We start from the raw sequence: 15562 nt of genomic DNA, 5'->3' as shown, positions 1-15562 counted from the left end.
ACTGCAATAGTACATGTGATACTGTCAGTATAAAGCTCCATAATGTAAAGTGGAAAGATATAGAATTTGGGCACCTGATAGAAGTCCGTTTTGTCCGCCAGAAGCTTCAGAACACCTGGTGCAATGGGAGGAACGGTGACCATCTGCAGCTTCCCAAAGAAGGGATTATTGCCAGAGGTTTTGTACCGCTTGATTCGGTCTTCCATCACGAGTGCCAGGGACTGAGAGTGATTGATGACTTCCAGCAGGGTGGAGATGGACACATTTTGAATGTAGCAGTTGCTCACACAGCAGCAGATCATGAGGGATTTAAACCAGAGGGGAAAGCTGGCATCACCACCACCTCAACAGATGAATCGAAGAAGAAAAGAAAGCAGTACACAGTCAAATTCATTTGTACATGTTTAAGATGTAAGAATAGCTTTATTTATTTAAAGCGTAGTTTTCAGAAGGATTTTTGCGGGGAAAATGAACTTTTTTTATCGGTAAACACTCTTCTGAAAATTCCTCCTCCTTACTCCAGTATGCACACTGTTCACACCATGTGTATATTTCCTCACTGGGAAAGGGGATGCCATCAGGGTGGGGGGGAAGCAGGACCCTCAAAAGTATGTGCAGAGATCTCGTTTTTAAATGCTTGCATGCCTGTGCAGCTGCAAAACACATGGGGTAATAAATCCCTGCAGCACTAGCCAATCAGGTCTTCACAGGGAGTTTCTCTAAATCTCAATTTACGGACCAGCAGGGAAACAAAATCCTATTCATGCAGGGCAAATTTCCAAACCCATCTATCTGGATAGAGGGATTACTTTCCTTATGGGTAAAAATATAGGTGAAAACTTTTCAGGACTGGGGGAGCCAAACACCACAGATTACTCCTTCCTGGACAGTGAAGGAATTTGCTCAATATTGGGGGACTCAAACACCTGCTGTACTCAGATCTGGCACCTATGGATAAAAATATTCAAAACTGTTTCACAATGTGCATCCAGTGGAGGTGCTCTTGGAGACATGGATTACTACAACTGGTATACTTGTATATTTCTGCAATTATGGATTTATTTTCGTCAAAAAAAGATACACGTGTTTACAGACACTTTCCCTTTAGATGATTTTCAAAGTGAAAGTACATACATGCCTGCACTTTCAAAACAGATTCAATATCTGCTGAAAAATCACTTGGACTTTGCAAGAATGCAGACAGTATGAAAACTCCCTTCTTGTAATATAAATGTCAAAGCTCTGGAATGAGGGGGCATAGGATGAAGTTGAAAAGGGATATAAGGAAATACTTCATCACAGAAAGAGTGGTGAATTCATGGAATGGCCTCCGTGGAGTGGAAGACTATCTGAATTCAAGAAAGCTCGGGACAAGTGCACAGGATTTGTAAGGCAGTGAAAGGGAGAGTAGATGGCATGGATGGGCAGACTGGATAGGCCACGTGATCTTTATCTGCCTTCATTTTTCTCTGTTTCTATGTAAGTTCTCAACTTGAAAAGCCTCAAACAAGTGAGATTTTTGTGGTTTTCAATCAGGGCTTAATATGTAAAAAAAGAACAAAGTAGAATGTGTGGGTGGGGGAGAGGGGGGCAGGTGCAACAGGAGAACGGGGCTTGGATTAGGGAGCAGCTTGACTTATGTGCTTTCTTTCAGGCTCAACCCCACTCCTCCTCTTCCCTAAAGGCTGCCTGGAAGGGAGAACCTAGAGCAGAACACCACACTTAATCTGGAATCTGAAAAGAAGTAGGAGGATTACCTCTCTACCCTCATCTCCCCCTATGTTCCCGCCCGTAACCTCCGCTCACAGGACAAATCCCTCCTCTCAGTTCCCTTCTCCACCACTGCCAACTCCAGGCTCCGCTCATTCTGCCTTGCCTCACCCTATGCTTGGAACAATCTTCCTCAACCCCTACGCCAAGCCCCCTCCCTACCCATCTTCAAATCTCTGCTTAAAACTCACCTTTTCAATGCTGCTTTCGGCACCTAGCCTTTCGTGATATATAGTATGCCCTATCAGACGGACTCTACACTTGTCTTTTGACTGTACACTTGTCTTTAGATTGTTTAGATTGTCTTTAGATTGTACACCTGTCTTTTAGATTGTAAGCTTTAGATTGTACACCTGTCTTTTAGATTGTAAGCTCCTTGAGCAGGGACTGTCCTTCCATGTTAAATTGTACAGCGCTGCGTAACCCTAGTAGCGCTTTAGAAATGTTAAGTAGTAGTTCCAGGTCATTCCCCCAGAAATTAAGCCCCGCTTTTAATCACCGAGTGATACAGTTGCAAGTGCATTGTACATAAGGACATTTTCTCTGCAATGAAGATAACCTGAAAGATCATGTAATGTTCGGTTTCAATTTTCTTCACCATGTTATCCAATGTGTTTCTTTCAGTGTTAATGCACATGAATTCAAAAATGTCTGCTGAAAATTGATTTGAAACATTCAAATGTCAACCAGTCTGAAACAATCAATTCAACAACTATAGATAAAAGGATGCTGGAGACATTTTAGAGCTAGCTGGATCCCCAGTCGCGTCAACCCTCGCCAGTTCCTGCAGCCATCTTGACCGAGGAACCGGCATGGGCAGGAACGAATGGGGATCCTCCTGTCTGAAAACGGCCACCAGACCACCAAGGTAGGTAAAGGCAAGTCCGAGGAGGGCCTTTGGATGGTGGGAGGGAAGACGGGTTTGTTATCATGGTGGCCGTCCCGGCCTGCACTCTGGCTGTGCTTGGGGAATTTGGGTTTTAGGCAAAAATACACTGCCATTTTTGGCCAAAACCAAAGAATGACCAAACATAAGTACATAAGTAATGCCATACTGGGAAAAGACCAAGGGTCCATCGAGCCCAGCATCCTGTCCACGACAGCGGCCAATCCAGGCCAAGGGCACCTGGCAAGCTTCCCAAACGTACAAACATTCTATACATGTTATTCCTGGAAATTTGGATTTTTCCAAGTCCGTTTAGTAGCGGTTTATGGACTTGTCCTTTAGGAATCCGTCCAACCCCTTTTTAAACTCTGCTAAGCTAACCGCCTTCACCACTTTCTCCGGCAACGAATTCCAGAGTTTAATTACACGTTGGGTGAAGAAAAATTTTCTCCGATTTGTTTTAAATTTACTACACTGTAGTTTCATCGCATGCCCCCTAGTCCTAGTATTTTTGGAAAGCGTGAACAGACGCTTCACATCCACCTGTTCCACTCCACTCATTATTTTATATACCTCTATCATGTCTCCCCTCAGCCATCTCTTCTCTAAGCTGTATAGCCCTAGCCTCCTTAGTCTTTCTTCATAGGGAAGTCGTCCCATCCCCGCTATCATTTTAGTCGCCCTTCGCTGCACCTTCTCCAGTTCTACTATATCTTTCTTGAGATGCGGCGACCAGAATTGAACACAATACTCAAGGTGCGGTCGCACCATGGAGCGATACAACGGCATTATAACATCCTCACACCTGTTTTCCATACCTTTCCTAATAATACCCAACATTCTATTCGCTTTCTTAGCCGCAGCAGCACACTGAGCAGAAGGTTTCAGCGTATTATCGACGACGACACCCAGATCCCTTTCTTGGTCCGTAACTCCTAACGTGGAACCTTGCATGACGTAGCTATAATTCGGGTTCTTTTTTCCCACATGCATCACCTTGCACTTGCTCACATTAAACATCATCTGCCATTTAGCCGCCCAGTCTCCCAGTCTCGTAAGGTCCTCTTGTAATTTTTCACAATCCTGTCGCGATTTAACGACTTTGAATAACTTTGTGTCATCAGCAAATTTAATTACCTCGCTAGTTACTCCAATCTCTAAATCATTTATAAATATATTAAAAAGCAGCGGTCCTAGCACGGACCCCTGAGGAACCCCACTAACTACCCTTCTCCATTGTGAATACTGCCCATTTAACCCCACTCTCTGTTTCCTATCCTTCAACCAGTTTTTAATCCACAATAGGACATTTCCTCCTATCCCATGACCCTCCAATTTCCTCTGTAGCCATAGTCGAAAGCAAAATTCGGTTGGCCTCTAGTTGCATACTGCAGAAGATAAGCATTTCCCTGCATCTCTATGGCAAATAGAAGACAGAGAAACTGTATTCACTGAGTATTTGGAAAATACACATAGAACATAATTACATTTATCCTGCCTTGATTCAATAAATTCACTTTTCAAATGAGGTCCAGCTCAGAAAGGATACAACTTCCTTTCAGAAAAAGAGCAATACTTAAGTGTTCTATTTTATGCTAATTCTCACAAGATAAATGCCAGCACAATGTGAGACTATTTTCTTACCAGGCATTTCAAAGAGAGATGAATACAGCTGTTCTGTTTCTTCTTCAGACAGGTAGACCGGGAAGGTAGTACAATCCAAAAGAAGGTGACAAGCAGCTGTGAAGGCCTCTCTGCAGTCCTCAGTCATCTCTCCCATATCTAACACAGCTCGATCAATATCCCAGTCTTCTCCCATCCTCTGTTTCTCGGTCTCATGGGCAGAAAGATTGACAGAATCCAGGTTTTTTGGGATTAGGAAGGGCGCGCCCGTGAACAGGCCTGACAGCATCTGTTTGAACTGTGGCATGGTGATCTGTCTGGCCTCCCAGGAGCTCCTTTTTCTTTTATTGCTGCTGTCGGCGGCAAGGCCACGTCCGTTCTCTGGCCTCTTCTCTCTGCCCAAATTCCTGAGTGAACTGCTTCCGTCGTCCTGTTGAATCCTAAAAATGTGCTTGCTGGCTAAGCTGGCAATCAGTTCGTGGATGCAGTGCAGGGTCTTCTGCATACTGCCAGCACTGGTCCACACGTTGCCCTTTTCTGGAATTGCTCGAGGCATGCCCAGGTGCTGGGAGAGCTCTGGTGATGAGGCACTCAGGCCTATTCCACTGTCTTCAGACTTCAGAGGAGGGAAAATGGGATCCTCTCCTTGCTCTTCAAGCTCTACCTCAGTAATGACATCTTCAGTTTTACTTTTAGTTGGGCTCTGAAATAGAAGGAATGTGTCCAGTGTTATTTGAGCATTTATAAGGGGAAGGGAAAATGCAATATACGCAATTTATTAATGAAGCAGGCCACCCTTCGCTAGATAGCACGGAGAAAAGAAATAGGAAATGATCATTAGACTACAATTCTAAGTTTTCAATTATTTTCTTCCCCCTCCTACTCTCACAACAAATATCATGGAAAACAATTGGATATTTACGACCCTAATTAGAACACCAAACACCTGCATGCCAGTGATTTAAGAAAGATAAAAATCACCAGTTACAGTCAGGAAGGTACGTACCCCGCTTCCACTTCCTGTATCCATGTCCAGGTACGCTGGTGGCATTTGCACTTTGCTCAGCACTTTGAAGCAGGTCTTCAGTGCATGAGTGAGCTCCGGCAAGCTCAGGGCTTCCAGGTTCTCCAGGAGGGACTGAGTCATACAGCTTAGCATCTGAGGAAGGTACTGGGTCTGCACTTCAGAATACAGCTCCTGGAAAAAAAGAAAGATAGAACAGGGTTATTCAGTGCTCTTATAGGAAGAGTAGTTTTGTAATAGCCTAACTAGGGTTACCATATTTGCCCTAAGAAAAAAAAAAAGAGGACACATGGCCCGCCCCTGTCACACCCCTGCCCTGCCCCAAACTCCAACCCCACCCCGTCACACCTCTGCCCTCCCCTCCATGTCCAGCGATGCTCCTCTGCTCTCCCCTCCCATCCACGTCCACTGACTCGCCCCAACCCCCACCTGTCCTCATTTTCAGCCCCCGAGTTCCAGTTCCAACCCCAGACCCCACCTGCCCACCCTCTTCTCCCACAACAGCCCTCCTTTCCTTCCTGCTGCCCTGCGTTTACAGCTTTTGTTTTACCTTAAGTCGCAGCGGCAGTGAAAGCAGCAGGCTCGCCTCCAGCCTTCCCCTTCCCTCTCAGTGTCCCGCCTTCACAGAAAAAGGAAATTACATCAGAGGAGGGCGGGACACAGAGGGAAGGGAAGGCTGGAGGCGAGCCTGCTGCTTTCACTGCCGCCGCGACTTGAGGTAAAATATAAGTGCATAAGTAATGCCATACTGGGAAAAGACCAAAGGCCCATCAAGCCCAGCATCCTGTCCCCGACAGCGGCCAATCCAGGTCATGGGCACCTGGCAGCTTCCCAAACGTACAAACATTCTATACATGTTATTCCCGAAATTGTGGATTTTTCCCCAAGTCCATTTAGTAGTGGTCTATGGACTTGTCCTTTAGGAAACCGTTCAAACCCTTTAAAAATTCTGCCAAGCTAACCGCCTTCACCACGTTCTCCGGCAACGAATTCCAGATTTAATTGCGCGTTGGGTGAAGAAAAGTTCTCTCCTATTTGTTTTAAATGTACTACACTGTAGTTTCATCGCATGCCCCATAGTCCTAGTATTTTTGGAAAGCTTGAACAGACGCTTCTACTACTACTACTTAGCATTTCTATAGCGCTGCCAGGGTTACGCAGCGCTGTACAAGTTTAAATATGGGGAAGGACAGTCCCTGCTCAAGAGAGCTTACAATCTAAAGGTAAAAACTATGTAGTCAGTGTAGGTATCAGGAATGGGAAGGTGGTTAGGCACCAAAAGCAAGGGAGAAGAGATGGGCCTTGAGTAAGGACTTGAAAATGGGCAGGGAGGGCGCATGGCGTATGGGCTCAGGAAGTCTGTTCCAGGCATAAGGTGATGCGAGGCAGAAGGGGCGGAGAAGGCGCTTCACATCCACCTGTTCCACTCCACTCATTATTTTATATACCTCTATCATGTCTCCCCTCAGCCATCTCTTCTCCAAACTGAAAAGCCCTAGCCTCCTGAGTCTTTTCTTCATAGGGAAGTCGTCCCATCCCCGCTATCATTTTCGTCGCCCTTCGCTGCACCTTTTCCAATTCCACTATATCTTTCTTGAGATGCGGCGACCAGAACTGGACACAATACTCACGGTGCGGTCGCACCATGGAACGATACAACGGCATTATAACATCCTCACACCTGTTTTCTATACCTCTCCTATAAGTTGTAAACGCAGGGCGGCAGGAAGGGAAGAAGGGCTGTCGGGAAGCTGAGGGCGGGCAGGTGAGGACAGAGAGCTGCCTGCAGCTGGGGCTGGAACTGTGCTGCTGCTACTGTGCAGGTCCTGTGACCGAACTGGGAAACCTGGACAAATAATGAAAAGTGGGAAACTCGCCTGGACTCCCAACGGTGCCCTCAAAAAGAGGACATATCCGGGGAAACATATGGTAACTTTAAGCCTACCAAACTTGTGAAGTCAATATGTGCCACAATTACACCAGCTTTCATGTGCAAATTTTCTTTGAAAACGGCAACTTCAAAAATATCCACAGTTGCACCTATTTCACACGTAAAGAATTCTCACACATTTAAAGCACTAATTTTGAAAATCCAAAAGTATGCATGACCGTCCAAACTCAGTACACACATTTTTACCAATGCATATGCCAAGCAATTTTATTTTAAAAAAAAAACCCCATTTGATGTAAATATATACCTTTGAAAATTATCCCCTTAGTGAGTGAGCTTACAGCTTAATGTAAAGTAACATGGATTGCTGAAGGCTAACAAGGCTGTTTTATGCCCTATATACATGTCTGTGTTACACCAGTGCATTACCATCACAAAACAAAAACAAACAAGCAAACAAGAAACAAAAAAAATTACAAACAGGCTTCAATCATGAATGGAAAAGTCATCAAGGTCTAGCTTGCTGTAAACCCCGCCTTTCTAGAATCAGGATTGAATTTACTGTTACCTAAACTATAAGTTATGTACTAACTGATATACCTCAGACCAAATCCTGTTTCCGACATTACCCAATCCAGGTCACAAGTACCTGGCAAGATCCCAAAACAGTACAATATATTTTATGCTGCTTATCCTAGAAATAAACAGTGGATTTTCCCCAAGTCCATCTTAATAATGGCTTGTGGACTTTTCTTTTAGGAAGATATCCAAACCTTATTTAAACCCTGCAAAGCTAACTGCTTTTACCACATTCTCTGGCAACAAATTCCAGAGTTTAATTACAAGTTGAGTGAAGAAATATTTTCTCCGATTTGTTTTAAATTTACTACTTTGTAGCTTCATTGTGTGCCCCCTAGTCTTAGTATTTTTGGAAAGAGTAAACAAGCGATTCACGTCTACCCGTTCCACTTCACTCATTATTTTATAAACCTCTATATCATATTTCTCCAAGCTGAAAAGCCCTAGCTGCTTTAGCCTTTCCTCATAGGGAAGTCGTCCCCATCCCCTTTATCATTTTCGTCACCCTTCTCTGTACCTTTTCTAATTCTACTATATCTTTTTTGAGATGCGCTGACCAACTCCACTTCTAATTGGGCATTATGGCACCCGTCTTGTGCTGTTGACTGCCGATGCCACTTCAGGCATGCTCTTGCCACAAATGAGCTGCACACTGTCGCTTGAAGGGCCAAAGAGGCCACTTCAAAGGCTTGTATCAGCAAGCCTTCTAGCTTCCTCTCCTGTAGATCCTCTATGGCAATGCCCCCTTCCACCGGCAAGGTGGTCTTCTTAGTCACTGCTGTCACCAGGGAGTCCATCTTGTGAAGCTGCAATTTATCTTTCTCCTCTGGAACTAATGGGTAGAGGCGAGCCATTTATTTATTTATTTACAGACTTATATCCCACTTCATCCACAGTTCTGTGTGGGTTACACATAATCAGTAACTATTTACACACAACATAAACAAAATCTAGGATAAGAACCTAAGAACAATTAATAATTCACTTAACTATAAGACTCGAGGGCTAAAGAAATACCCATGTAAAATAAAAAAATAATACTAATTCCAACAGTCAGACATAAAACGAAGAACAGTGAAGCTTATAAGGAAGAAAATTTTAGCAGTGTGTGACTCGGAGAAATGACCTGTCACAAACCTGCTATTCTGAGAAAAGACACCTAACACACCTGATAATACCAATATGTGTACAGCCTGTAATTACTTAAGCTTACTCATTGTTTGAGGAGATGTTCCTAAGAGTGGAACCGAGGAAGGGCCTGCATATGTGCGTATATTTGATCATTTAAGCAGGGGTATGTGGAAATGGAAGTGCATATGAACAGTCTTTCATACTCTTAAGTATGCAAAAACTTCTGTTTTTTTTGCATACTTAGGCAAATCTGCACAGAGGAAAGTGTGAGCAAATTTTTTTTACCTATCTGCACAGTTACATAAAAAAGTTTTGATCGGAAGGTTCTTGAGTTTGTAGGCTAACTATAAACTAAAGCTATGAGGTGCTTTGAAATATAACTAGCTGCTTACCAAAGGGATGACATCCAGAAGGAACACCAGCAGAGTGCAGAGTTCCGACACTGTAGGGGGTGTGCTCACATGGGTCACTACCAGAGGCTTCGAGTCTTTGTACTTCCTGGAGTTTCAGGATGGGAAAAAAAAAAAAAAAGATACATGTTTTTCTTTCACCAGGTTGTTTTTGACAGTTAAATGATACCAAGTCTACTCTATATTAAACTGTGAAAAAAGCAGAAAAACCGGGTCTGTGCCAACTAAAAGAAGAACACTGCTTCAATTAAATGACTGCCAATGTCAGTGACCCTGTCAAGAAACAAAAGCATTGGGGTCATATGGGTATGTTATAGCTATGTGTGTAATTTTGTGGTATTTATTGTGTATTTTTTTTAATGTATGTTCTTTTTTGTTCCCTGCCCTGGATAAGGGCGGGTTATAAATGATAAAATCTAAATCTATCCCCTCTCCATGAATCATGGTACAGGTCGTTAATGTTGCCCCAGGGAATGTACTATACATAAAACAACAAACAATGTGTTACAAAAGAAAAACGACAAAGCTATCACTGTAGTTAGTACAGGGTAGAAAATACATACCTAAAAAAATAAAAAAAATAAAAAAATTTCTAATCCTTAAGCTGCACCTGAACTGAAAAAAGTATCCAAGTGAAAAATAGGCCTCCATGGCTTATATAGGCTTGATACTTCTTAGATGTTTCACACTATGGCAGTTTTTTTATTGAACACCCCAGTCTGTCAACAGAGTTAGGAACTAGCAAGGTGCTGCCACTTATTCTGTATGTGAACTCTTGCAGTCCAGTAGATTTTCTCATTTGTCTTTAGCCAGAAAAATATTTGTCTCAGCCCCCCCCCCCCCCAAAAAAAAAAAAAAAACTTTTCCCACTCTATAGTATGCCTGCAGTAGTCAGAATGTTTTTTTTTTTTTTTAAACACTAGCCAGCACAGGCTGATCTACACCAGGATACTTAGTGCTGGACCATATCAAACTACCAATATGAAATATCCAGGTCTTGTGTAGCTGCTGGAATCTGGGTACTGCAATATTCAACAGCAGTACACAAATAGCTGGGCTATCATGTGTCAACCGGGTAGCCAACTGGGTGCCACCCAAGGAGGTTTTATGACAGGAGATGGCAAGAACCTATCTGGAGAGTAACTGAGTACATTGTCCCAGTTTTTGAAGGCCATCCCTCATAAATGTCAATGTCACAGTGCAGAGAGGGTACAAAGTACAAGGTCCCTCCCTCTCCTTCTCTGCGCATATCCAGCAGATAGCCAAGACCTGTCGCTTCTTCCTCTTTAACATCAGCAAACTTCGCCCTTTCCTCTCTGAACACACCACCCGAACTCTCGTCCACGCTCTCATTACCTCTCGTCTTGACTACTGCAACTTACTCCTCACCAGCCTCCCACTTAGCCACCTATCCCCCCTTCAATCTGTTCAGAACTCTGCTGCAAGTCTTATATTCCGCCAGAACCGATATACTCATATCACCCCTCTCCTCAGGTCACTTTACTGGCTTCCAATCAGATACCGCATTCAATTCAAGCTTCTCCTTCTTACCTACAAATGCACTCAGTCTGCTGCCCCTCACTACCTCTCTACCCTCATCTTCCCTTACGTTCCCGCCCGAAACCTCCGTTCACAGGACAAATCCCTCCTCTCATTACCCTTCTCCACCACCACCGCCAACTCCAGGCTCCGCTCATTCTGCCTCGCCTCACCCTATGCTTGGAACAACCTTCCCGAGCCCTTACGCCAAGCCCCCTCCCTGCCCATCTTCAAGTCTTTGCTTAAAGCCCACCTCTTCAATGCTGCGTTCGGCACCTAACTCTTTCAGGAAATCCAGACTGCCCCAATTTGACTGCCTCTATCAGACTGACTGTTCACGTGTCCTTTAGATTGTAAGCTCTTTGAGCAGGGACTATCCTTCTATGTTAAATTGTACAGCGCTGCGTAACCCTAGTAGCACTTTAGAAATGTTAAGTAGTAGTAGTACCTTGTTTTGTACTTTGTACCCTCTCCAAACTGTGACATGAGTCTATCTGGCCCATTCTGCGTACTGAAGCCAGTGGGACGAACTTGCTGCCATACTGTGTGACCCCCAAACATTCGAAGACGTTATTGAAAACAATAGCAAACTTGTGAGGTTTATGACTGCCTATGTGTGTGTGTGTGTTTTTTTTTTTTTTTTTTACTTTGACAGCTTTTTTATTTATTTGAAAGCTTGCCATAGGTAACTCAAGGGTTTTTGTTTTTAAAACCTTGGGTGGGTTGGGGGGGGGGGGGGGGGGGGGTCAGCTGTGGTCCTGCCACAGGTGCTCCGGAGAAGGAAACTTGTTTTTCGAGCCGCAGAAGTCTCCACAAATCAGCCTTGAAGCTCAGACAGAGCCAGGGCCTTTCTTAAACCTGCCCCCTACATAAATCGAGCTTCTCATGGCTCCAAAAACAAGTCTGCCAACTCCAGACCGCCCACACCTGCGGTGGGACTGCGGCTCATGCCCCAGGATCCCTCCCCAAGGTTTAAAAAAAAAAACAACCCACCTCAGATTACATATGGTAAGCTTTCAAATAAATATAAAAGCTGTTAAATTTGTTTTAAAAACACACACATAGGCAGTCATAAACCTCACAAGTTTGCTATTGTTTTCAACAGCGTCTGAGAATGTCTGGGGTCACACAATATGGCAGCTGCGCAGGGGAAATGGCTTTGACCTCATGCCTAGTGGTTAGTGCAGCGGACTTTGATCCTGGGGAACTGGGTCGTTTCCCACTGCAGCTCCTTGTGACTCTGGGCAAGTCACTTAATCCTCCATTGTCCCACATACAAATAAGTGCCTGTATCTACTATGTAAACCGCTTTGAATGTAGTTGCAAAAACCACAGAAAGGCGGTATATCAAGTACTATTTCCCTTTCCCTCCTTGGTACCACCGATATTCAATGAGTTTACATCAGGTCCGCCAAACCCTAGCACTGCCTGGACTTTCAGTAGCACTATCCAGGTAAATGCCACCAAATATCCCGATAAGACTGGTCAGTGGGAGTTATCCAGGTAGGAGCCAATCTAACTAGCTTATGAGTCATTTGTGGCTCTCCAAAAACCTTCTTCATGAGAAAATGATTGAGTAAATGCTTGCAGTTCTCTTCGTTTTTTCTTTTTAAATTAAATCATGAAATCACAATTAGTCTGCATTTTAACAATCCAAAGACCAGTGTACTATAGCAAGCCTGAAATCCCGAACAACTACTTCGGGGAAAATGGTGAATGCAATATTCTACCATATATAGGGGTCCACAATCAGAGAGAAAGTCAAACCGTGAGGTGGAAGAAAATGCAGCCATAGTGGTACCTCTGGTTGTTCCTCCACCACATCAGATCAGTAGGGGGAAGCACAGACAGCCTCATCTGCCCGCTCCTGGAGGTCTAAACGACACCTCTTAGGAGCCGAAAGGGCATTGGGACGGCAAACTAAAGCACCCTGCAGCAACTGACTGTCCCTGCTTCAGTAAATAAGCCTGGCATAAGAGCAATGCAAATTCCAGAGAAAACAAAGATTCCGATGCAGCTGAATGCTCTGTCGCGCACGATCAGACAGAGGTTGCTCTCACTGTCAGTCGGCCCCAACAAAACAGTGCCCGTTCCCAAGCTCTCCTGCATCAAACTGCGCACTGGCCCTGCCAGAAAGCCCTAAGACCCTGGGATATTTGGATACTGCACCAGTGCAAACCAGCTTGCATTTTCTTCTACCGTATATAGTACATCCTTCACAACTGCAAGACCAATGTACTGTAGCAAGCCTCAAATTCTGAGCAACTACTTCAGGGAAAATGGTGAATGCAATATTCTACCGTACATAGGGGTCCACAATCAGAGAGGCAGTCAAACCGTGAGGTGGAAGAAAATGCAGCCATAGTGATACCTCCGGTTGTTCCTTCAGCCTTCCCGGTTTCTCCAGACCAGCTTGCATTTTCTTCTACCATATACAATAAACCTTCACAACTCCATGTTACTCCCATGGCAAGGTGCAACAGATCGCTACTAAGTCAAAATGTCCTTTTGGGTATAGACTGTTAAAACTTTTATATGCCCAGACTTCAAAACTGGAAGACATTCTGTTCATCTACAGACCCAAGAGAATAAAGAAGCTTGCCAATCTACCCCGACTCAAAATACAATAACCATGATTACATAGAATGATCATCACATGCTAAAGAAACAAAAACTGGTATAGGAAATTTCCTCTATCCTGTGTCTGTGAGATCTGTCGTCACTGTAAGACTCTCACAAACAGGCACCATACACATTACACAGCACAGATGTGTGCCTGCGTGTGTGCACTTTAAGGACACTTCCAACGAGTGAACACACAAGTGCTTCAAAAGAAGCAATGAGTTTCTAAAAATAACACAGATGAGTTAAGTTATTGTCTATACATGTAAGAAATAATAAACAAATAATCACATCTTCTGCTTTAAGGCTTCTGATTTTCAGTTATAATCCAAAACTCTCAATAAACAACATTCCTGCTAAGGAATTTTAACCAGAAAACCCTCCAAAAATGTCATTGGAATGCCCCAGGAAAGGCCGTCTGCAGGCAGCAGCCATCGCTGCTGGATGATACTTGAGCAGATCCAAATGCTGCATTCACCTACGGGGCAACAGGAGCTTGCTTCTCTGCTTCCACTGTTCGCTCAGATTCTGGCCACCAGCCCTGTGAAGACACGTACTTTTGGCAAGATATAGACCAGAGTTTCAGAGGCAGGCTGAGCAGTGGAAGTGAAGAAACAAGCTCATGTCACTTTACAAGAGATTCTGGCACTATAATCAGGTGAGGGATGTGGTTTGGAGGCCAACACAGGGGTTTGCAGCTGGGATAAGGGAACAAATGGTGGCATTAGGAGACGGTGGCTATGCTGGCAGATGGTGGAGGTGGAAAATGGAGGCTGGAGGCTGTCACAGGGGCTGGATGCTGGGTACCACTGATGGGAGAAGAGGAGACTGAACCTGGGGCTGGAGAAGGCACTAGTGCTGGAAAATTGTGTTTTGGGCCACCGAATGGAAACCCACTTAAAAAGCCACAAAAAAATGTTTTGCAACATGAATACAGCAATAAAGCCCTATTTTTCTGTTCCTGGGAATACAAATCAATTGCCTCAAAATAAACGCCTAAAATTCCAAGCAATAAACACTAAGGATCAGAAGCCCTAATTATGCTTTTTAAAAAGGTGGAGTTCAGGGAGTTCAGGTTGTGTATGTTGAGAAGAGGCATCAGGTGCGCCAATGTGTTTATTTGTGGGTGGGGACAGGGGATGTAGAAAAGGGTCAGAGTTTGTAAAGTCAGCAATTGATAATCTGTTGGTACCATGTACTAGAGCTATCCCATCTAGCAAATCAAAAGGAAACATATTTCAAAGAAAATACAATTCCTGCTCACTTTTCATTTTAATTAGATCGCATAGTAAAAGCACAGTTTCTCTTATGTGAATAAAGGAAAATATAAATTTGGAAGATCACCTTGAAAGCCTTTAATTATGGTTTCTGTGCACCTGCACCCTTCACTCACCTAAAGCAGTCCACAAAGCACCTGGTCATGTAATCCCAGAGGAAGTCCACACTCAAAGATGTGATTAACAGATTTACCGTCTTAACAATCTCAGAGGCATTTTTGTTTTCTTTGATAGTGCTATAAAAAGGAGCAGAAAAGACATTTTAAGTGAAAGTTCACAAATTGTCTTACAATCTAGGAAGCTGCATTTTACACTGTAATATTAGTAGATGAGAGCAGATAGACCTCTACAGTCCAGTGGCGTTCCTAGAGGGGCTGACACCCGGGGCGGATTGCCAATGCGCCCTGCCCCCCCGGCAAAAGAACCCCCCCCCCCCGGGTGCACGCTGGTCAGCATCGTTCGTTTCCATATTCCCTCTGGAGCATGGAAACGAACGACGCTGACCGGCGCGCAGCACCCCCCCCAGTGGCGTGCACCCGGGGCGGACCGCCCCCACCATCCCCCACTTTGGTACGCCACTGCTACAGTCCATTCAGTCTGCCCAACAAGATAAACTCATAGCATAAGGTACAATGTGAAACTACATACGCATACCTGATCTTGATATGTCCTTACCATTTTTAGGTCATAGACCACAGAAGTCTGACCAGCACTAGCCTTATTCTCCAACTGCTGAAGTTGTCATCAAAGCCCACTCCAACCCATCCAAATCTCTGGCCATCTGGTCATCCACAGTTAGGGCATAGACCA

General features: G+C 44.3%; 1 protein-coding gene across 2 annotated transcripts in view; it reads right to left on the bottom strand.

The window, feature by feature from the left end:
- Positions 1-15562, bottom strand: part of DOP1B (DOP1 leucine zipper like protein B) — a 224042-nt gene that overhangs the window by 145155 nt on the left and 63325 nt on the right. For both annotated transcript variants that reach the window (XM_030202211.1, XM_030202212.1), the window contains exons 11-15: positions 14869-14988; positions 9297-9402; positions 5286-5477; positions 4301-4982; positions 75-343 (exon numbers count right to left, since the gene is read on the bottom strand). In XM_030202211.1, coding sequence (XP_030058071.1) covers positions 75-343; positions 4301-4982; positions 5286-5477; positions 9297-9402; positions 14869-14988 — 1369 coding nt within the window. The remainder of the gene's footprint in view (positions 1-74; positions 344-4300; positions 4983-5285; positions 5478-9296; positions 9403-14868; positions 14989-15562) is intronic.

Source organism: Microcaecilia unicolor, chromosome 4 (assembly GCF_901765095.1).
Source record: "Microcaecilia unicolor chromosome 4, aMicUni1.1, whole genome shotgun sequence".
NCBI classification, from domain to species: Eukaryota; Metazoa; Chordata; class Amphibia; order Gymnophiona; family Siphonopidae; genus Microcaecilia; species Microcaecilia unicolor.
The sequence above is the reverse complement of the archived record's forward strand: the minus strand, read 5'-3'. Positions and strand labels throughout refer to the sequence as shown.